Genomic DNA, 22,975 nt, shown 5'->3' with positions numbered 1-22,975 from the left:
AGACTATGTGTGAGCTACTCATATATTGGTCTACTATTTCTAGAGCAATCTAACCCCTCCTTCCTTTCAACCTAAGATAAAGTGAGGCCTTCAGACATTAAAGAAGTTTCCCAAGGTCACCAGCCAACAATGACAGAAGACCTGAGTTCCAGTCTAGACTCTAACTCTCCAGGCCATGGGTCTGCACCTTCTCCCTTCCCTTTTCCAAGGATTTGATGGAGTTATATATGAGACAGTGAGGACAAATTCAGGGGGACGGCACTAAATAATGCAGCCATAAGGACTTAGATGAGGCAAAAAGAACAGCCAAGGGGCTTCCCTGGTGGCCCAGTAGCTAAGACTGTGCTTCCACTGCAGAGGGCACAAGTCTGATCCCTGGTCAGGGAACTAACAGCCCACATGCTACACAGACTGGCCAAATAAGGCCCCAAACAAACCCCAAAAAATCAAACCAAAAACCCCAGCCAAGTATTAAGAAACACTTAACTTTCAATGAGACTGCTGCCAGAGGCTACATGATCTCCTCCTATGAAAAATGCCACTCAGGAACTACAGAGATAGGGCTATCTTGGGGGGTGATCCACTGGAAATGGAAACAGGCCATATCAGCCTTCCTGCACTCACTGGTGGCCTGTGGCTTCCATCATAACCCTGAACTACCTGGCCTGACTGCTATTCCCTTAGAACACAGAGCTCTGTGCCTATGTGATACCCGTTCCGCACTCTCCAGCCCAAGCCCCTAGAATCCAGGATAGGGAACAGGCCTCACCCACCTTGGGTCGCGCTGGAGAGGGCCGAGGCCTTTTCTTCACTTCAATCCAGTTCTCAGAATCCAGGTCAGGGAGGCTGGCGGATAGGCCCTTGGGCAGCGTCTTTAGGTTGCTGACCTCCTCTGTTTTGGTTGGCACTGGGGTGACCGCACGGGGAGAGCCAGGCGCAGACTCTGAAGGGTAGAAAGGGGAGGTCCTCATCCCTCCAGTCCTCCTCTTGATGCCAGCCCCGAGCAGGACTGCTGGCCGGAAGACAAGGGCAACAAGGAGGCATCCACATGCCAGCAGGGTACCTACCTGTCTCTTTCTGGTAGTGCTGGCGGGGCACAAACTCTGGGCAGTTGAGAAGCTGGGAGAAATCAGTCTGGGAATAATCCACTATCGGGGGACCAGGAAGAGGCCATTTCTCGGGCTCCTCCCTCCTGCGTACTTTTTCCTCAACAATCTCTACCACTTTGCTGTCCTTTAGGGCCTGCAGGGGAGAAGGAGGGAGAAGATGCAGAGGGAAGACGAGGACAGACCAAGATCTTGGAAGCCGGGGCATGACTGAGCCCCATGAGCTCAGCGCAAAAGTCCAGAGTTGGCAGGAGTATAAGAAAACTGGCCCCATCTTCCACAACCAGCAGATGAGTGAGATGTTCAAACTTGTAAGAGGTAACAACATGCAGAACACACTTGCCCTTTGACCCTGCCATTCTACTTCCAAGAATCAATCCGGGGAAATACTTGTACCAATAGGTGACAGCATGTATAAGATATGGACAAAAGGCCATTCACAGCAACACTGCCTGTAAAAGGAAAAAATCGGGAACTACCTAAACTTGCCACTACATAGGCAATTTAAACCAATTATGGCACAGCAATTCAACCCAACACTGCTGCTGCTAAGTCGCGTCAGTCGTATCTGACTCTGTGCGACCCCACAGACGGCAGCCCAGCAGGCTCCTCTGTCCCTGGGATTCTCCAGGCAAGAACACTGGAGTGGGTTGCCATTTCCTTCTCCATTGCATAAAAGTGAAAAGTGTCGCTCAGTCATGTCCGACTCTTAGCCTACCAGGCTCCTCTGTCCATGGGATTCTCCAGGCAAGAGTACTGGAGTGGGGTGCCATTGCCTTCTCCGAACCCAACACTACTCAGGCTTAAAAGTCAGCTTCATATGTGTTGAGGTGGTTAACAGTCACAAAAACCAGGTCTAGATCAATGAGTTTAAGATCCCACTGGTGTTGGAATTCTTAATTAAAAACATGCAAATGCACACAAATTTTTCTAGGATTCATAGGTAAAGGGCTACAGGTATCTATCTTGGGGGAAAGGGGGTGAAGTAATGGAGAGTAGAGAAGAATTTTCTTTTTAAATCTTTTAAATGGAAAAGAAAAACATTTCAACATGTGATAACATACTCTGTTGGTGAGGCTGGGGAAAGAGGCATTCTCATACACTGCTGGTGAGATCGCAGAAAGTACACCCACTAGAAAGGGAATCAGGTAACAGCTAGCAAAATTATATATGCATTGGCCTTCAGTTCAACCATCCCACTCCTACAACAAAGACACACTGGCTAAACCGTGAAAAGATACATATACACACAACTCTAAGTAAGAACGAGGAGTATCTCTCTATTACCACTACCACTACTAAGTGCTCAGCTCCCAGATACATTAAGTGAAAGCAAAAAATGGCGAAGAAATACATGTGCTATGTTACCATTCATCTAAGAAAGGGTGAGTATATAATAGAGAGAGGCATTTACTTATTTTTTTTAATGGAAGGATTCAAAAAAGTTTGTTTATAGTAAAAGGGAAAAAAGTATTAAGAAAATCTTTTAAGCTGGACTATCAACATACCATTTGCCTTTGGAACCACAGAAATATTTTATATAAATGTAAAACAAGTAAGAAATTAGGCGTAAGAAAGCATTCCCAAAAATGTGAGAGCAAGGCAAAATTACTAAAACTAATATGTACACAACCACACAAAAAGTATTTCAACTTAATAGTCACTGACCGTATAAATGGGGAAAAAAATCTAGGAGTAGGAGAGATACTGTAAGCATAGTCTGTACAGTAAAACAATGAATAGTTACTCTGATGTTGTTTGGAATCAGGATTTTTGGCATGGGAGAGTAATAGTTACAAACATAAAAGATCCTTGGGTTAAGTAAAGGCACTGGAGAAATATTAACAGAAAATATCAGTGTAATCTCATGATATATTAAAAAAAAAAAAAAAAAAAAACCAATCATAGCAACAATCACCCTACAACTCAGGCTGTGATATCTAAATATCAGAACTACCATTTCCCCAAAATAAAGGCCCTAGAGTGTCTTAAAGAAATAAAAAAAAAGGCCATTCCAGATCTGAGGCAACAAAAGTACAAGATGAACTAGGGTCCCACTGGCAACAATTTGATTTAGCATAATAACTACAATAAATGAAACAGAATGCTTGAATCTACTAGTCTGTAATGATACAAAAACAAACAAAAAAAAACAAACTGAAACCTTACCAGTTACCTTTGAAGGTTATTAGAGATCAGCTCATAATTCTGAGAACTGGTTAACAAAGGAAAAGATAAAGCACTTAACTGCCCTTCCTGTACAAACTACATGCTTCTTGGTAACCAAATAGCTGATAAGGCAAAGTACCTCCGTAAAGAGTTATTCCAGCAAACAAATACAGACAGACAGAACATACACATTTTATAGTTTCTAATGAAGTAACAGGTAATTTACAGCTTATGTGACAAAAAAGAGAACCAGATGAAGCACTCATTAAGTGCCACCTGAGAGACTATATCACTATCTATAAAGTATTCTTGACAAGGAGGGAGAAAGGAAGGAAAAAACCTGAATCTGATCAGGTCTCTCAATCACTAATTTATAAAAATCTGGAGTACGGAACATGTAAAATTACTGATTCACAAATTACTGAAAGAAAACTTCTAAAACGGGGTGAATTGGCAACTGAACAAATATTTGGTGATATTAAAGAATTGTTAATGTTTTTACATGTAATAGTGCTACAGTGAGTACTTTTCTTTAACAGGCCTTTATCTTTTACAGACAGATTAACTGAAACATGGATAAAATGTCAGATTACTGGAGATTTTCTTCAAAGTAATCTGGGAAAGGAAACAGATGAGGAGACAGATGGAATAAGACTGCCCATGAATTGATAGCTGCTGAGACTGGGTAATGGGCTCATTACACCACTGTATTGACTTTTGTAAAATTTCCATGTCTGATGTCTTCCATGATAAAGGGGTGAGGGAGAGACGGGGAAGAAGGTGAGAAAGAGAAGGGAAGGGAACGAGGAGAGGGAGGGAGAGAGGCTGGCCAAGCCTTGTAACCTTAGCACAAGTAATGAGATGAGGACTCTTCTGGGGTTCTTGGGCTTGACACAAACTCCAACTCCTTAAGTAAGGATCTTTCCTTCCCCTCCGCCCCAGCCCCAGGGAGGGAGACATACCGCAAAGATGAGTGAAATGTCAGTGGTAAGGGCCTGCACTCGGTGGAAGGACGCAATCAGTGTCATGGGAAGGAAACCGTCAGCATCCATTTTTCGTCGCAGGAAGAAGTCTCGCTCTAAATTGTCCACGCTGAAGTAGTATTCACTAGGTGGAGGGGAGAAGTGTGATTGCTCCATCATGTGTGAACATGCCTTCTTTGTTCTGTACATTCCAGGAACCTCACACAGCCTCTGACCAACCCTGTCCCTCTGTATTTACAATCTTATAGGCTGGAAAGAGATGATGTTATCCTCTCATGGCTCCCTAACCTTGGGTCAAACTGTCTCTCTCTGCCCTTCCGCCTCTTGGTACACCTGACAAACTCCTCATCCTCTAAAACCCAGTCCCAATACTGTTGGTCACTTTCTCTTCTGCTCCTAAACTGCTTATCACACCCCATTGCAATGATCTCTTTCCTTGTATGGCCCCCCCCACTGGACTGGGAGACAGTCCACTAGAGAGGTTAGGAGTTGAGGTTTTGCAAGTCAGACAGAAACAGACTGAAATCTGTGCCTTGTCACTTATTAGTTGGGCAAGTTACTGGGCCTGTTTGCTTATCAATAAAAAGGGGATAAAACCCAGCTCATAAAAATTAAATAGGTAACTCTATAACTAAGTAAGAGAATGCCTATAAAGCTGAGCACTGAGCCTCATCAATGAGGACTCAGTTAAGTGTCTATTAGCATTCTGACAATGCTGCCATTACAAATAGAGGCCCAAAGGGAACAGAATCTAGACATTTTCGTTCCTTTTAAAAACATTAACTGATTCATTTTTAAAACAGAAGTACAGTTCTCTCAAGTTATCTTTTTCGTCTCCAGCCAGAGGCAGCAACCACTGTGATCCCCAGAAGGGCCTGTACAGCCTTATTCCGTCCTCAGGCACCCCCCAACCCCACCCATGTCTCCAGAAGGAAGACGCCTGTCCACTCACATCTGGCGTTTGATGTAGTCTTTAAGCAACTCCTGGTCCACGCTGTAAAGCTCAGTGCTGCTGACATTGTCAAAATAGTAGGTGATGTTGTTCATGTACTTGGGGGTGCGAGGCCCCTCCGCACCATCAAACTTTCGGTAGCCAAACTGGTAGTCAAAATGCGCTATGGGAGGAACAAGCACCATGAGGGAGAGGAGATCCCCGCCCACCGCCCCCGATGAACTCCCTCAGACATCCCGGAGCCCAAAGGGGCCTCACGTACTTCGAGTGCCACCCCGTCCGCGTCCCCGTCCGCGACCACGCCCCCGTCCACGGCCACGGAAGGAAGCCCGCGCCCCACCAGCCCCATCACTCTTCACACTCGATGTCTCATCCTGGTCATGCCAGGCAGGCTCCGATTTGGTCTCTGGTTGCCAGGCTGGTGTGGGGGGGGCCACGGGCACGTAGGTGACAGGCTCAGACCCTATGGGGAGAGAGGGCATCAGGTCAGGCCTGAGGGTGACCCCCAGGCCCAGGCCCTCCATAGTGGGAGCGCATACCTTTGATCTCCCCGCGGTTGGTGGGGGTGTGTCGTGGCTCTGGAGGACGAGTAGGGCGTGAGACCAGTTTCTCTCTGGGCACTTCAGGCTTCATGTCTATTTGCAACGGAACCCACTTGTGTTTGTTCCCTGGAGGATAGCGTGGGCACGAGAAAGGCTTGAAGGAGAGGCCCCTCCTGCCCACCTCTACCCCCAATCCTCTGTCCCTGGCAGGGCTTTTACTGCCCCCGGTCACCTCGGGCAAACGCCTTTCCCTCATTGGACCTCATTTTCATCCCTGAAATAAGAAGGCGGTGGACTTCAATGTGATGGACACTCTTGGTTGACTCCCAATACCGATTTCTCCAGAGCACACCATTTACAGCCAGACACACGGCAGCCTGGAATCAAGACCGCACCTCCAGGCTCCCCTAGATACATGCCAAGGAGAGCTGAGTGGAAGCAGTCAATGCTAGGGTGCGTCCCTAAAAAGCAAGGAGCTATTCTCCCCTTTCCCCACGCTACTAAGTAGAGTGAGTCACCTGGGATGAGAAGAGCCAACACACAGCAAGACAAAGGAATCAAAGAGCTGCCATTATAGGCCTGGCCTACTCCTACCAAGCTCTCAAGTGAAAGAAACAATCTTCCATATTGGTTAAACCACTGTTCCTCTAGATACGTATGACAGCAGCCAAACCTGTATCCTAGCCATTTCAGCCAGAGCAATGGGATCGCCTGTATTTAAATGAAATCTAACACAAGGCAGAAATACGTCAACAGACACCAAGAACACACTGAGGGAGGGACCGCCTGTCTTCTGCACTGCTTGAGCCCCAGTGCTGAGGACAGGGCTTTCCAAATACTGGTTATAGCAAAAGAACTGATGGACAGATAGTTAGAAAGGAGCTTGATGGCCCAGCAGCCTACACCCATCAGACTCTCAAGCACTTCCGGGGGGCTCCTGAAATTGCTCCAGCAGCCCTCGAGTTCTCACATTTCCTGTTCTCCTGCTACCTTCTCCCAAGTCCTGCTCCAAGTCACTCACCTTTCTTCTTCTGTCCCCCTCGCTGGCAGTCCTCGTCCCCATTCTTCTCCTCCCCCGATTCATCGGATTTGGTTTTCGGGCTCTCCTTACTATCACTCCCCTCTCCTTTCTCCTGTTCCTTCATGTCCTTTTTGGGTGGTAGCTTGCGGGCAGGCTGAGACTTGTGGGCCTGTGGCTGCAGCAGGAAGCAGAGGAACAGGGAAGTGATGTGCATCTGAAAGCCACTCAGGATGGGATGGAAGGGAGCTCCCTGTCACCGGAGCACATGATGCAGGTTGGGGTGGATGTACCCTATAGCCCTGTTCTCACGCCTGACATGCCTTTGCTGGGAAGAGTGGTCAAACAGGCAAGAAGCAGAGGACAACCCGCCTCTCCAGGTCCCTTAAGTCTAAATGAGAGAGACAACCCCTCAACGTGGGCTGTGGCCTGCAAAGGCCAGGTGTTTACTCCCTACAACAGGACCATGTGGTCTGAATCACCGGTGGGATGGAGGAGACACTGGCCTCTGGTCTGTCCACACCAATCCTGTCTGTGAACAAAGCCCACTGGCCCAAGCCGATGAGAGACCTTGCCGTCAGGCCAGGAAAAAAGATGCTGATGGGGAAAGGACTGACCAGGGGTCCACCTTCTGCTGGGGCTTAGGAAAGCTACGTCAGCTTCCCCATAACCTGTGGTCTGGAGGTGGGTACCTGCCCTAATGACCATTCTGCTGCACTCACAGGCAATCCAAGTGGAGAACACAGGTTTTAGAACATGACACACTGATTTTCAATCCCCGCCTGGCCATCAAGGACTAGTGATTAACCTCCCCTCCCGGCCTTAGTGGCCTCATCTGTAAAATGGGAATTACCGAAGGGCCTATCTAGGAGTCACTGAGGATTAGGTGAAATGGTGGATAAATGGCACTTGGCAGTCTCTGTCACACAGCAAGGGCTCAAAGGATGATTCTTAGCTATTTCAAGGTTGCCCATATTTTCCAACCACTCCTTCTAAAAAACAGAAAATTAACACCCGAGGCACTGAAAGCTTGAGGCCAAATGTGAACATGTAGACGGAGTTCAAACCTGCCCATCCCTCCCCACAGACTCACCTGCACACTCTTATGGGCTATCTCTCCAGGTGTTGGCCAGTTGATTGCATCTCCAAAGTCACCAACCTGCAAGGCACATTCTGTGAGGGTTCCAGGGTAACCCTGCCTCCACCATTCAGGCCCTCATCCAAAATACAGCTCCACCAAGAGATCATAAGCCAAAACCAGTCTGTCCACGAGAACCATCCACAACAAAGACCCAGAAAAAGTGCCTCTGCTATTCAGAAATCCCCTGCAGCCCAGAAGCACTCACTACAACAGAAAAGAGGCTCCCACCTCCATCCAGGAAGCCCACCCCCACCCCTGGGTTGCCAACTCATATTTCTTACCTTGCCACCTTTGCGCTGTTTAGGAACTGCTGCCCTCACCACCTTTGCTGGGGCAGAATGTTCTGTGGAAGCAAGAAAGGAGAGGTGGTTATACAGCACCCCTCAGAGAGGGCCCCCGACCAGCTCCTCACCCTCATCACTGCCCCATGCCACTAAGCAACCTGTAGGTTCCCAGACAGAAGATGTGGTGGACAGAAGAGGGACACATGCTCAAACCCCACTTTCTGAAGAAATTACGGAAAGTGAGATCATGGAAGAAGCAGACAGCCCAAACCCCAGGAATTCAACACTGGTCTCTCACAGCTCTTACCCTCTTGTGTAAGGGGGACTGAGGCCTGGAGACCCTAGGTCCATGGCAGGATTTGCTCTATAATCCAGGGCTCCTGAATCACAGCAGATCCCATAAAGGAATCTGAAAGACTCTCTCTGGCTCAAACATTCTAGAAGTCTTCATGTGAGTAGACTTAGGAAGGCAAGACAAAAACCCTAAGTGGGCAACCAAGAAGTCCAAGACCTCTTCTAAGGCATGTGCATCAGAGCCAGCTCTGTCCTCAGTGATCTGTGGTCACCAACGGGAAGATGTGCCTGCCTTCCAAGTTTCCAGAGGAAAAGTGAGACCATCACCCCCTACATTTGACTCAATGGTTCCACCTTTAGGAATTTATCCTAATGATACAAATTAGACAAGTGTTTAGGCTTATGTGCAAAGATGTTGCAAGAGCTATTCATAATTTCAAAAACACTGAAAATAATGTCTAACAGTAGGGAACTGGCTAATAAAAGTTGGGCAACTTCCAGAGTGTTCTTAAATGATAATGATCTCTACTGATATGAAAACATAAACACACTAATGAAAAAAAATTATAATCCTATTTTTGTAAAATAAATTGAAAAGGTATACATACAAATACACATAGTAGGAACTCTGGAAGACATATAACCAAATATTACCAGGACCTAAGTAGTATGTTTGGGCTTCCCTGGTGGCTCAGACAGTAAAGCGTCTGTCTGCAATGCAGGAGACTCGGGTTCGATCCCTGGGTTGGGAAGATCCCCTGGAGAAGAAAATGGCAGCCCACTCCAGTATTCTTGCCTGGAAAATCCCATGGACCGCGGAGCCTGGTAGGTTACTGTCCATGGGGTTGCAAAGAGTCGGACATGACTGAGCGATTTCACTTTCACTTAAGTAGTATGTTTACAGTGATTTAATTTTGTTTGGGATTCTCCAGTAGTTTCAACCAGGGCAGAGAAGAGCTTTCTATTTTTATTACTTTTAATTTTTATTTTTTGGCTGTACCGTGCATCACGCAGGGTCATAGCTCCCTGACCAGGAATTGCACCTGCAGCCCCTGCAATAGAAGTACAGAGTCTTAACCACTGGCAAGCCAGGAAAGTCCAGGGGCTTTTGGGGAAAAAAAAATTTTTTTTAATAAGGAAGTGGCCCTAATAAGTCTGGTCCTTTCTACACCTATACTTGTTTTTCCAAGTTGGTTCTGAAGACCAGGAGTTTCTGAACCCTTCCTTCCCAGAGACCCACAGGATAAGATACAACCCGGGCCTCTGCTCACCCACCCCTTTGCCTCCATTGTTGGCCAGCCATGCCAGGACAAGAGCTACCCCCAGTCCCTGAGCAAAAAAATTTGTCCAGCTGGTCTCAAAAGGAATGTTCCACTTCTTGATCACACGCATGTTCCCTTAATGAGAAGAGAGTCCTTGCCTGATTCCTAACTGGGAGGCCACTGAATTCTTGGCTTCCACCCCATACTGGAGCCACTGCCTCAAGACATTCCACATGCCAAAGGAGAGCTGGGGCTCTATAACCCAAACCACAGCATCCCCTATTCCCAGTGCTGGGCAGTGCAGAACCAAAAAATCTCTTTCAGTTCCAAGAGGATGGAGCTTGTAAGCCCAGGGAACTCCTTACTCCACACTGATTCTCTTGCTAACTCCAGTTTGGCCCAGAGCAGCCTAATACCATGCAGCTCCCTGACTAGGACCAGCAGAGGCAGCTGTTAGAAGATCAACTCCCTCGATTACACATAAGCTATGGCAGTAATTACTTCTCCAGGGATCCAGCTTATAGACCCCCAAAACACTCCCTTCGTGCTACCAGGACAAGAGCAGGCCAAAAGGCCGGCACCATCAACGTCATTATCATGAAAGTGGAATGGGAAATCAGATTCAGAGGGCAAAGTGCTCTTGAAGACTACCTAAAAAGGTTTAAGGCAAAGTTTTGTCGGGTCATTGTCTTATTTCCTCTAACAAAAACTCTTTCAAAATTGGGAAGAATCAGATCCTGTAATTACCCTGCCTAACACCTTGTTCAAGATCACAAATGGTAAAGTACTGCTAAAAGTTCAGGCTCTCCTTAATGGGAGTGACCCGCTTCCACTAAAAGACCCCACCGATTCCCTACTCCCCCACCAATCCCAAGCTGACCAGGGGAATGTGGCTCTCTGGGCACACCCAGGAAAACCAATCAGTTAGCCCTTTGAAAAGTTTGCTGAAAAGGCCCCATCCCTAGTTAGCCTCCCTCTATCCCAAGGACCCTCAGTACCCTGGTTCCTACTCTGCTCTCAGGTAGGGCCTCGGGCTGCCCCTGCTCTAAGGAAGAATAAAATTCCCCAGAGAGACAGAGAAATACTTTAGGGAGAGAGAACCACTGCTACCTTTAAGCAAAATCCCTAGCTCTGTTAAAATCCCGCAGGGCCTAGGGGAACGCAGGAAGGCTCGGATGAGCTATTGTCAGGCCCTGGGGGCAGGTTGGAAAAAAGACTAGGTTTTCTAACTTCAATTACACATCCTTTTCTGGGTCCCCTCCCAACTGTCCACCTTCACCAGGCGCATGCACGTGTATAAACGTGGGCACACGCAGCACAGCTCCACAATGTACAGGGCCTGGCATCTAAAATGGCTCCCAATGGAAACCAATCTTTTGTGCAAGAGGCCAGTCCTTATGTCCAGCACCACTAACAGCCACCACTGACCCAAGCCCAGCTCGGGACACACTACACTCACCACCTCGCATGTGCCCAAGAAAACAGTTGTAGGACATGAGAGCAGCAAAAAAGGCCCGTGGTTCTGATTTCTTCCATTTAGATAGGCAACTGAGGCTCCCAAAGGCTAATAAGGGGCTTCCCTAGGGAAGAGCCGGGATGGGCACTAGAAGCCTCAGCTCCCTCTGTCCAGTGCTCCTTCCAGCTCACCAGAGATTCCACATGTCCACTGGTGGGAAAACGGGTCAAAAAGCTTTCCTGGTATAATCTCAGAGCACCGTCCCGCCACCTCCTGGTGAAGAGTCACTGGTGTCGGGGACAGGTTCCCAGGCAGAGGTGTGGTGAGGTGGCCCGAGGTGACCCCAGCACTCAGGGGGAGGAGGATGGCAGGCAGAGGCTCTGTGAGTGTCTCCCTTCTCCATCAAGGCAAGCAGAGGTTAGCTGGGATACGGAAGAGGCGAAAATGGAGTCTGCTAGGAGCCAGTACTGAATGTTGTTCCGGGGAGTGGGGGCGGGGGGCGGGGGGGCGGTGTCAAGGGGCTTTCTACAAACACATACTCATTCGTGTATTAAATGAACCCCACAGTGGAGGTGGGGTTGGGGAGGGAACAGGGAGACCAGGAGATTTTTCATGAAGCTCTATCTGATCAGCAAACTCACTGTTTTCACTTAAGACTGTGAGTGGTGAAGAGAAGGGGAGCTAAACCAATACCCTCCTCTCCTGGAGCCTGGCTCTTTTTCCACACTCTGAGCCCCACCTCCCCCGCAAGAAAGGGGCTGGCTCCAGGGCAGGTCTCCCCAGGAGAGAGGAAAGAAGGAAGGGGGGGATTTGCCTCAGTCCCCAGGGAGGCTGTGGTATAAACCCCTGCCACACCAGAGGAAGGAAGAGCAGAGGGAAGGCCTGAAGTTCCTTTCAGTTGAAGAAATCCAGCCACTCCACCTTTTTCTCAGCACAGAAGAGGAAGAGAGCCTGGCCTCAAGGAGTCTCTGTCAGCCTATAAACAGACCTAAGCCCAAACACAGCTGGTGTAAACCCAGGTAAAAACACAAAGTATGGGTGACCCTTGAACAACACAGGGGTTAGGAGCACTCACCTCCAACACGGTCGAAAAATCCAACTTAACATCACGCAGTACTGCTTTTACATCGAGAATAGCCACATATTAATGGACCCACACAGTTTAAACCTGTATTGTTCAAAGGTCAAGCCCACTTAAAAAAAATTATTTTTCATTTGTTTACTTTTGGTTGCACTGGATCTTCACTGCTGTGCGTGGCGAGCAGGGACTACTCTCCAGTTGCGCTGAAGTAGCTTCTCTTGCTGCAGAGCACAGGCTCTAGAGTGTGTGGGCTTCAGTAGTTGTGGCTCTCGGGCCCTGAAGCATGGACCAATAGTTTGGCTCACAGGCTCTGTTGCTCTGCTGCCTGTGGGATCCTCCTGGACTGGGGATCAAACCCCTGCCCCCTGCATTTGGTAGGTGGATTCTTATCCACTGCACAATCAGGGAGGTCCCAACTGTATTTTCTACACTGCTTGCTTCCAGAAAGATCCTAAAGCTGCTGACCCTTTTGGGGAGGGCACGGGGGGACCTAGAAGGGCCAGATGTAGGTCTTAAGGAGCAAGGACTTGGTAAACTAGCAAGAAACTAGGGAAGGATTTTGGGGGGGAAGGTATGCGGATATGAGTCAAACTCATCAGGTTATAGAAAAAAGAACTGATAAGAGGGGGACTTCCCTGGAGTCCAATGACTAAAACTCTGCACTCTTAATCCACAGTTTGAGCCTGGGTTCGATCCCTGGTCAGAGAACTAGATTCCCACTCTCCAAAGAAGACTGAAGACTCTGAGTGCCACAACTAAGATCCGGTACAGCTAAATAAATGAAGATTGGTAACAGGAAGGGAAAAGCTGGAAATGAAACTGAGGGATGAGTGTGGGTGAAAAGTGAGATGGGGCCGGGCTAGATGGGAGAAGGCCTGAAGGATGGGGCTGGCCAGAGGAACTACTAGATTTCATGCCTTAGTGCCAGGAGGACAGGGGAAGGCCAAACATTTATTTTGGGGCTGGCATCATCTCCTGGAGATTAGCGAAGTATCTAAAAAGGCTGAATTTACCCTGAGTGCAAAGAACTTCTGCCTTGGGGAACAAGGTCATTTGTTAGGGGCTGCATTAGTGGCGTTCGTACCCATCTGCTGACCTATTCCTATGGCCATTAGGTCAACTTCTTGAAGAGACAACCACATCCCAGGTGAACTACCCTGGCTCTGTGCTCTCACTGTACTGTATCAGCTGCCTGGTTACTTATCTATTCTCAACCCCACCCCACCCCCCTTGACAGCAGGTACCAGGCTGCTTTCATAGCAGTGATTCTGGCATCTAGCTCAGGACCTGGCAATACAGCTGAGCTTTGCTGTTCCAAGTGCTAGTTCCTGAGTCTATGGCCTCAATCCTCAACCTTTATTTTAGCTGGAGCCTTCCCCCAGGCAGAGAAACAAGTGTTCACAGGCACTGCTGGGTCCCAGCAGAACCTAGTCTAGACTCCAATACTCACCAATTGTATAATCTTGGAGACACTCCCTACCAGCCACCCTCCCTGGGCCTCCCTCACCTTCCTCAACTGAACACAGGATATTCCTATCTACAGGGAGAAGGAAGAGAAGGTAAGATGGCAAGCAATGAGACTTCTCATCAGAGCAGAAGAGATGCTAGCACCAAGCTGTGGTCGTAATGTTAACAGTGAGCACTTATGAAATGCCATGCACCATTCTAACACTGAGTTAGCTCCTCTAACTGGTCTCATTTTACAACTGAGGAAACGAAGGAACACGGTGGAAAGGTTATTTACCAAGATCACAGCCTGCAAGCAACAGAACAGGATTTGAAGTCAAGCAATTTGACTCTAAATCCTGTGCTTTCAACCACTAGCAGGAGGGTCCAATTTACCTCCTCATTGTGGTCAATAGGGCAGACCCTCAAATCGCCCTACACACTGGAGAAAACCAAGGCCCACTACAGGGAAATCTAAGGTCATGGAGCAAGGCAAGTGACATTCCTAGGATTGAACACTGGCAACTTGACAATCCCCTTCTTCCCCACCCAGAGAGAAGCCAAGGGAAACTGACCCCTAACACACCTATCTGGCACCCCCACAGTCCTGTGAGGGAAGAGGCGTTCCCTCTAGGCCCACCCCCCAGTTCCCCCATTCCTACCTCTGCCCCAATGAGGGTGGGGGGCAGGGACAGGCGTCCAGCTGACATAGATTCTGCCCCAACCACTGCCTGAGAGCTGGAGCCCAGGACCCTCACTGCGGAAGGCAGAGAAACCATTAAGGCAGAGTGCAATGCCAACAGGAGTCTAGATTATATCACCCACCTGTGCCCGTCCCTCCCAGGCCAGCCTGGGGGCACAGTCAGAAAAGTCTGGTGTATTCTCAGCTGTCATCCAGCCTGGGGGTGCGGTGGGGTCTTTAGAGGAGGAGTTTGGGGACCACCGACTTTTCTTCCCATCCCCACTGATCCCAACACCAACCCTACCCCTCCACATGAACACTCATCTAAAGAGTAAGAAAAAAAAAGCTTTGTTAACCATCCTCACCTTCACTGATTCCTACTGTTGCCACCACTTTTCAGACAGCTCTCTCTGACCAGCTTTCCCACCCTGATTTCCCCCAGACGTGCAGAGGAAACACAGGAGGGGGCTGAAGGGTGCCGTTATGGAAAGGAGTAAGAAGAGAGGGGAAACCTTCAGAAGTCAGCTCATGGGACTCCGCTCAAAGCAAGCTCCTGAAGAGTCTGCGCCCCTTGGGCCTGGGAGGAGGAGCGCAGGTGGCAGGCTGTGGTCACATGATGCTGCCTGGTCCGGACCAGCCCCAGTCAACTATCTTTAGCTGGCGGTGACCCTTTAGCCTGCGGTGACTCTCCCTGCCCAAGTAAGCCACCCTGGGGTGGCTGTGGTCACGCCCACTACCAGTACCAATCCCTGAAGTCCTGCCCCAAAGCTAATTAATAATCATCACAGCTGAAATATACCAGCAGCCAGAGAAGCTTCTGGCCTTCAAGTGCCAGCTCCCTGACCCAGCCTTTCTGAAGAGCACATTTGGTTCTAGTTAGAACAGTAATTCTAATAACCACCTTTTACTAAGTGCTGAGTAGGCGCCAATAACTGCTCTAAGTTGCTTTGTGCTATTTCATGTAACTGCCTCAAAAAGACATTCCAGTTGCTTGGAAAATGAAACTCAGGGAAGAGACTTGCCCAGGGTCATAGAGTATATATACTGTGTGACATTATTCACAGATCTCAGTGTAAATTCTTCTCAAGGCCTTTCTTAATTGCCCAACTAGCAACTCTGGATCAAGTTCTAATTCAGTCTATCATGTGGGGTCTTCAGAGCACTCATGAGCCCCTGAAATGTTTGCATTTGTGTGCATCTCAACTGCACCAGACTAAGTCCATACACTATCCACACAAACTGCTCACATGCAGTGGCTCATTTACTTTTCACAACCATGCTAGGAGACAGGTAAGGTGATGATGACTCCCGGTTTATAGATGAGGAAACTGAGGCTCAGAGAGGCCACCTGCCTTAGGTAGACTAAAACCCAGGTACAGCTTGACTCCACCTTGGGCTTCACCAGCCAGCTACATGCCCTATATAGGCAATGACTGGGATTTCCACAAGGGTAGGGATCTTTCTGAATTGCTCACTGGCCCCTGGAACCCAGGACTGCAGCCTGTTCATGGCTGGCCCAATGAAGAATTTTACATCGGTATGGGTGCCTCTCAAAGAACTTCCAGAGCATTCTTTTCTGGGTAGAGAGGTTAATTACCCCTTTGCATTATGTCCAAACAGCACAGCTGGGCAGCCTGGCAGCTGCAACCCTTTGAGTCTAGACCTATGCCCTGTTCTCCTTCAAGTTGGAAGCAGTGTGCTTCAACCCAAACACCAGACATCAGCTGTGGAAAACAGAACAGTGTGCGGGCAGCAAACAAAACAGCCCTGAAACTCCCCAGCGGTCCCTGACTTCAGGCGTAAGCCCCCAGGCCCTGGGCTACATCACAAATCACAGAGCTGGCTGGCGGCGTGGCAAGCGGGGAAGCACGGACACTAGCGCAGAGGGCAGCACCCACTCAAAGGCAGTCGCCACACCACACAGGAATGCAAGCTTATGTTGCCAGAGCATCTGAGTTTTCAAGAAATACAGAAAAATAAACTTGGTGCGCAAGAGTAATTTTCTGCTTTCTAAATACTATTAATGAATTCACATTAAAAAACAAAACTTTTCCAAGCCATATCCAGCCTGTAGGTTCCTGTATTGTTCTTCTAAGCCCTGAGGGGCAGGCCCATCATCCAGCAGCCAGGCCCTGGATTTCAGAGCCAATCCTCAGGCAGGCTGCAATGCTCTGCTGCCCCACTGACACCATCGTCCTTATGCAGGAGGCTGCTGACATCAAAGCTCCTTTTTCCTTGTGCCTGTGCTCACCTACCACCTAACACAAACTCATTTTAACTGTCCTAAGTCTAAGGCATTCTTTGCTGCAAGAGGCTTCTGAATCCCCAAGAAACTACTCTGGATTATCCCTGTTACTGGACAGAAAGGCTGGAAGGAACTTGAGAACTCATGCCATTGTACGGGCAGGAAAACTGAGGCCCAGGAGGAACCAGGCAGTGAATTGCTGTGAAGCTAGCACTGGACATCACGTTGCTGCCTTGTGATTCAGTTTTTCCCACAGGTCAGGAGGCCACTCAACAACACAACTACATTAATTCGCAGACTAGGGGGCAGGGCCTCAGGGACCCAAACATTCCAGGTACTGCTCCCCACACCCACTGATGATGCCTATAACAGACCCAGAAGTCCCCGTTTTTAAGAACAGCTTCTCACATGGAATTGGACTACTTGACAGAAAAGGAGGGGTGCTCTGGCTGAAGTGGATCTGGGAGTGTAGGGCCCCACTTTCACCAGCGACCTGACTTCTCCAGGAGAGGCTCTCGGCCCCTCTGGAAGATGTGCGGCAGGCGGGCCCCAAAGGGCCTGACCAGCCATCTACCCAGTGAGGCAGGCTGGGCATCCTCACTGATCCTCAGGTTCCTGCTCTCTGAAATGCTTGGATCCTAACAGCTTCAGTCCTGCAGGTTGGGGACATTTGGTAACAGGAAAACTTCAGCAGAAATAGTAGAGACTTGCCAACCATTCCTGAAGCATAAGGGGAATTGAAGTGCTTGGATAAAGACTAATTTCCCTAACCCAATTTAGCCAGACTGGGCTTGCTCCCCATAAAAGTAGTTGATCTGTTTCTGCTGCTGAGTCTGGGCCAGCCTTGGAGGCCTTGTCATACATAAGAAACCCCAACTGGGACACTGTGGATAAGGAGACAGGCTGCCCTACCAGCAGACTCCACACCCTTGCTCACTGGTGATCTATTCCACTCCCTCCCCTCTTCAGGAAATATAGAGGAGACGTGACCCCTACATTACCCATCTACCCAACCAAGTAGGCCCCTGGGCTAAGAGGCAGGACAGAGCAGCTATCCGGGACTTGGGAGTCCATGTAAACCTAAGAATGCTCTAACCACCAGCTGTCCTCAAAATAAGGAACTCATAAAGCCAGGGGAGATGGTCTTATCTAACCAATTTCTCATGTGGCTTGTAACCTGATAGGCATTAACAGGGCCACAGAGGAATGAAACCCAAGCAAGCAGGTTCATCAGGAAGCAGAAAAGCATCTCGCATGGAAGATCCTAGAGTAAGACTTAACCTCTCACTTTCTGAAACCGTGAAAGGGGTTCATGGTGGCTGCCAGCTCATAGGATTAACAGCTTAAATTAAGGGCATAGGTAAACAGAAAACTACCATAAATGCATCTTTAAATGCATTTTTTAAATTATTAAAAATAATTATTTAAGAAAACGAGTCAATTACTGAATCTGGTGCTTTAATAAAAAATCTTTTTAAAAAGATAACAATTTGCCAGATTTAGCAAATTTCAGGTAAATAATAGTAAATTTTTAGATTAATTATGTCCCATGCAATATTTGGGACATGGAGAAGGCAATGGCACCGCACTCCAGTACTCTTGCCTGGAAAATCCCATGGACAGAGGAGCCTGGTGGGCTGCAGTCCATGGGGTCGCTAAGAGTTGGACACGACTGAGCAACTTCACTTGCACTTTCATGCATTGGAGAAGGAAATGGCAACCCACTCCAGTGTTCTTGCCTGGAGAATCCCAGGGACGGGGGAGCCTGGTGGGCTGCCGTCAGTGGGGTCGCACAGAATCGGACACGACTGAAGCAACTTAGCAGCAGCATACTAAAAAACGTATTTGCTGCTTATCTGAAAATCAAATTTAACTAGAGATCGTGTATTTTTAACAGCGGAATCTGGCCACAGTAGGAAAGAACCACTGCCCATGTCCCACGACAGTGAGCCGAGTGTCCAGGGCGGGGGCCTGGTGGTCGGGAGACTGACCAGCCCTGGCACCAGCACTACAGCCCTTGTCCTTGGGGCCTGGGAGAATTCCCCTCTGGGTGGCTTCAGTTTCTCTCTAAGGACTATGCCTGGGGTGTGAGGATCCCGTCATCTGCACTCCTGACATCTTTTAATTCTATCCTCACACTCACTGATCACCCTAACCACAACCTTAGATGAAGCCAGTTTTCCAAGGGTACAATCCACCTCTGACACCACTGCTACAAATGACTTGGGCCATAAGATTTCAGAATGCAAAAAAATTATCTCCTGAGGAGCTTGTCAAAATACAGAATCCTGGGTCCCACTCTCCAGAGATTCTTGCTCAGGAACAGTGGAACCAGGAATCTGCTTAGTAATTCTAAGGTAGGTTTCCTCTGGACATACCTGACGTTATAGACCAAATGAGTTTTACCTCCTAACTCTGACAGGGCTTACTCAGAACCACAAAATTGCATTTAGTATTTTAAAAACTTTTTACGAAGCATAGTTGATTTACAATACTGTGTTAAAGTTTTCACATGTACAGCAAAATGATTCAGTTATATATATATTTTCAGATTATTTTCCATTATAGGTTATTACAAAATATCAAAAATAATTCCCTATGCTATACAATACAGTAATTCTTATTTGCTTACCTATTTCATACATGCTAAGTCGCTTCAGTCGTGTCTGACTCTTTGTGACCCCGTGGACTGTAGCTCACCAGGCTTCTCTGTCCATGGGATTCTCCAGGTAAGAATATTGTAGTGGGTTTGCCATTCCCTTCTCCAGGGGATCTTCCTGACCCAGGACCCAGGGATCAAACTTGGATCTCCTGCATTGCAGGCAGATTCTTAACCGCTGTCTGAGCCACCTTGGGAATCACATTTTATGTATGCTGCTGCTGCTGCTAAGTCGCTTCAGTCGTGTCCGACTCTGTGCGACCCCACTGACGGCAGCCCACCAGGTTCCCCCATCCCTGGGATTCTCCAGGCAAGAACACTGGGGTGGGTTGCCATTTCCTTCTCCAGTGCATGAAAGAGAAAGGTAAAGTGAGGTCGCTCAGTCGTGTCCAACTCCTAGCGACCCCATGGACTGCAGCCCACCAGGCTCCTCCGTCCATGGGATTTTCCAGGCAAGAGTACTGGAGTGGGGTGCCATTGCCTTCTCCTCATTTTATGTATAGCAGTGTGTTAATCTTATACTCCTACTTTATCTCTCTCCTTCCCCCAAGTTTGCTTTCGGTATCTGTGAGGCTGTTTCCGTTTTGTAAGTAAATTCATTTGTATTTATTTAGATTCTACAAAAGTGATGTACTACTAGTCTTTCTATCTTACTTTAGTATGATAATCTCTAGGTCCATCTATGCCGCTGCAAAAGGCAGTATTTCATTTTTTATGGTTGATTACTCTTTCACTGTATATATGTACCATCTTTATCCATTCACCTGTCAAAGGACACTTTAGGTTGCTTCCATGTCTTGGCTATTATAGTGCTGCTATGAACACTGGACGGCGGGGGGGTTGTGGGGGAGGTTAATGTGTATCTTTTCGAATTATAGTTTTGTCCAGCTCTGTGCCCCGGAGTGGGATAATTGTATTATACGGTAGCTCTATTTTTAGTTTTTTAAGAACCTCCATATTGTTTTCCTGTGGTGGCTGTACCAGTTTACATTCCCACCAACAGTGTAGGAGGGTTTCCTTTTCCTCCATACCGTCTCCAGCATTTATTATTTGTAGACTTTTTGAAGATGGCCATTCTAACTGGTGTGACGTGATACCTCATTGTAGTTTTGACTGGCATTTCTCTAATAATTAGTGATGCTGAGCATCTCTTCATGTGCCAATTGGCCTTCTGTGTATTTTCTCTGAACAAATGCTTATTCAGGTCTTGTGCCCACTTTTTTGACTGGGTTGTTTCTTTTTTGATATTAAGCTGTATGAGCTGTCTGAATATTTTGGAAATTAACCCCTTGCAAGTTGCACTGTTTACAAATATTTTATCCCATTCCACAGGTTGTCTTGTTTATGATTTCCTCTTGTGCAAAAAGCTCTTAAGTTTGATTAGGCCCCATTTGTTTATCTTTGCTCTCAAGGCCTGGGAGATTTTTTAGTATTAGTATTTTAGAACTGACTGGGCTTCCCTGGTGGCTCAGTTGGTAAAGAATCTGCCTGCAATGTAGGAGACTGCATGCAATGCGGGAGACCGGGGTTCGATCCCTGGGTCGGAAAGACCTCCTGGAGAAGGAAATGGCAACCTACTCCAGTATTCTTGTCTAGAAAATCCCATGGACAAAGAAGCCTGGCAGGATGAAGTCCATGGGGTAACGAAGAGTCGAATATGACTGAGTAACTAAACCACACCATTTTAGAATCAGGGTGTGCTTCTTAAGAAACGGTAGTGGGTACATGGGTTCTTATTCAATGTTTTTCTTTTTATATTGTATTAAATATTGAATAATGTCTAAAAAAGAAAAATACATTGCAGAACTATTCTGGTGGAAATGGAACTGAAGTCTCCTTCCCACTTGACCTCCCACTCTTCTGGAGTCCCTGAGCAGAAGGCTGTATACAAACCCCTCACCCTCATGACTGTGGGAACAGGGACCCTGAGCTAGCAGGACTGAAACACCACTTCCATAAGCTAAGAACACCTGAGAATGTGGGGGACCTGGGTTAAGCGCAGATTCCTGACTTCCCCCAAGCTCCAAAAAAGCAGTGTGCAGAGAGAGGCAAAGCATGGGCATCTGCATTTTTAACAAGTTTCCTGTGCAATGCTGATGCCAATTAGTATTTGAGAACTGAGCCGCCAATGAGTGAGACTGGCAGGAAGGGACCTCTGGTCTCCAAGTGTCAATCCATGGTCTCACACTTATGGACTGGAAGTGCAAACAGGAATTAACCAGCTCAGAAGAGCAGGAGCGAGCAAGTTTTAATTATATACAGAGAGCAGTCAGAAGAGAGATGCACCAAGGAGCCCATCCACTCTTTCCCACCATCCAACCTCTAGCATCAGGAACCAAGACTGGTCAAGCCAAGAAGCCACAAGTGAGCCAAGTATCTTGACAGACTTGAGTTCACAAAAGTCAGTCTGGGTTGAGCTCAAGGTTGTTTCACAATGAGCTCCCACCTATGGCTGTGCTACAAGGAGAAATGAAGGCTCCGAAGGGACCTGTCTGCCTCTCTCTTACAGCTTCCATTCTCCCTCTAAACCTTGCTGTTTGCTCACCCAGCGCCCTGAGGTTTGAATCCATTAAATAATAATGGCTACCACTTACTAAACATTTACCTCAGGCCTCCTGCTATAGGCCTATTGTGCACTTTCTAATCCCCCCAAGGGTGAAGCTATTCCAGTTTTATTGGAGACTGGGTCGCTCCAAAGGTCACACAGTGAGAAGGGAGCTGACACCAAGGATCTGAAACTGAAAGCCCAGCTACCCTAGGTCTCTCAGTACCGCCAGAGACAGATACTTGGTGGAGATCCCAAAGGGCTCCAGCTCAAGCAGACCCTAAAGGGACTAAAGCCATCAGCACCAGAATCCACTTCTCTGAACCTATTAGCTCACCTGCCAGGCAAGGATAATGCCATTTAGGACAGGGGACAGGGGCAAAGCACAGCCAGGAATCAGAGCACTCTTTATTGCAAAGGCAACGCTCTAGGGCGGCCTGTAACCCAAAGGCCTGGGCTCTGGCTACACCAAGCCCAGGAGAATTCTGCCTCCTCCAGCAGATGAGAAAGGGGAGGACGGAGGAAACTGCAGAGATCCCACAGGACAAAAGACAGACTAGAGAGACAGAAAGGGAAGTAGAAAAGCAGAGGTTTTATGTAGGCCCTGCTTCAGGGCACAGAGGAGAGCTGAAGAAAGCATAAGCTACCCATTCAGGTAAATTACCCTTTCTGTATCCTTCGTGACTAATCAGTTCATAAGGTCTCCCTCATCCATCACTGCATCTAACTCTCACAATATCAGTTTGAGGTAGGAAGGGTGGACATGGTTCTCCCCAGATGACACAGTAAGACAGAACTGAGACTCAGTGAGCTTCCTGGTTTGTTCCAAGAACATCAATTTGTTTTTAAAGATGTCAGCCCTGGGCTCCTGCCACTCTAGTATGAAACGTGACCACTGACATGAGGGGTTTTGTGTGCCAGGCACTAGAGAAGTAACGGTAAACAAGTCCCTATCCTCTGAGGGCTCAGTTTATATAAAGCCTTAATCTGAACTCTACCTGCAACTGGTTGATCTAAACTGCTTGGGATGCTGTACTGAGGAACCTCAGTAGACAAACTCAGGAAAAGCCTGTGGTCAATTAGCAATGTCTTTTATGAGCAGGAGAAGAG

The 22,975-nt window shown here is 47.8% G+C and overlaps 1 protein-coding gene across 1 annotated transcript in view; it reads right to left on the bottom strand.

Moving 5' to 3' along the window:
* The window catches only part of LARP1 (La ribonucleoprotein 1, translational regulator), a 61,463-nt gene that overhangs the window by 13,739 nt on the left and 24,749 nt on the right, over nt 1-22,975 (bottom strand). The window contains exons 2-10 of the mRNA XM_061424136.1: nt 8,193-8,254; nt 7,864-7,929; nt 6,774-6,948; nt 5,750-5,878; nt 5,473-5,673; nt 5,211-5,373; nt 4,238-4,382; nt 1,068-1,242; nt 774-943 (exon numbers count right to left, since the gene is read on the bottom strand). Of these exons, the coding sequence (XP_061280120.1) occupies nt 774-943; nt 1,068-1,242; nt 4,238-4,382; nt 5,211-5,373; nt 5,473-5,673; nt 5,750-5,878; nt 6,774-6,948; nt 7,864-7,929; nt 8,193-8,254 (1,286 nt within the window). The remainder of the gene's footprint in view (nt 1-773; nt 944-1,067; nt 1,243-4,237; nt 4,383-5,210; nt 5,374-5,472; nt 5,674-5,749; nt 5,879-6,773; nt 6,949-7,863; nt 7,930-8,192; nt 8,255-22,975) is intronic.

Source organism: Bos javanicus, chromosome 7, assembly GCF_032452875.1.
Source record: "Bos javanicus breed banteng chromosome 7, ARS-OSU_banteng_1.0, whole genome shotgun sequence".
Lineage (NCBI taxonomy): Eukaryota > Metazoa > Chordata > Mammalia > Artiodactyla > Bovidae > Bos > Bos javanicus.
Note: the sequence above shows the minus strand (reverse complement) of the source record. Positions and strands in the feature narration are given on the sequence as shown.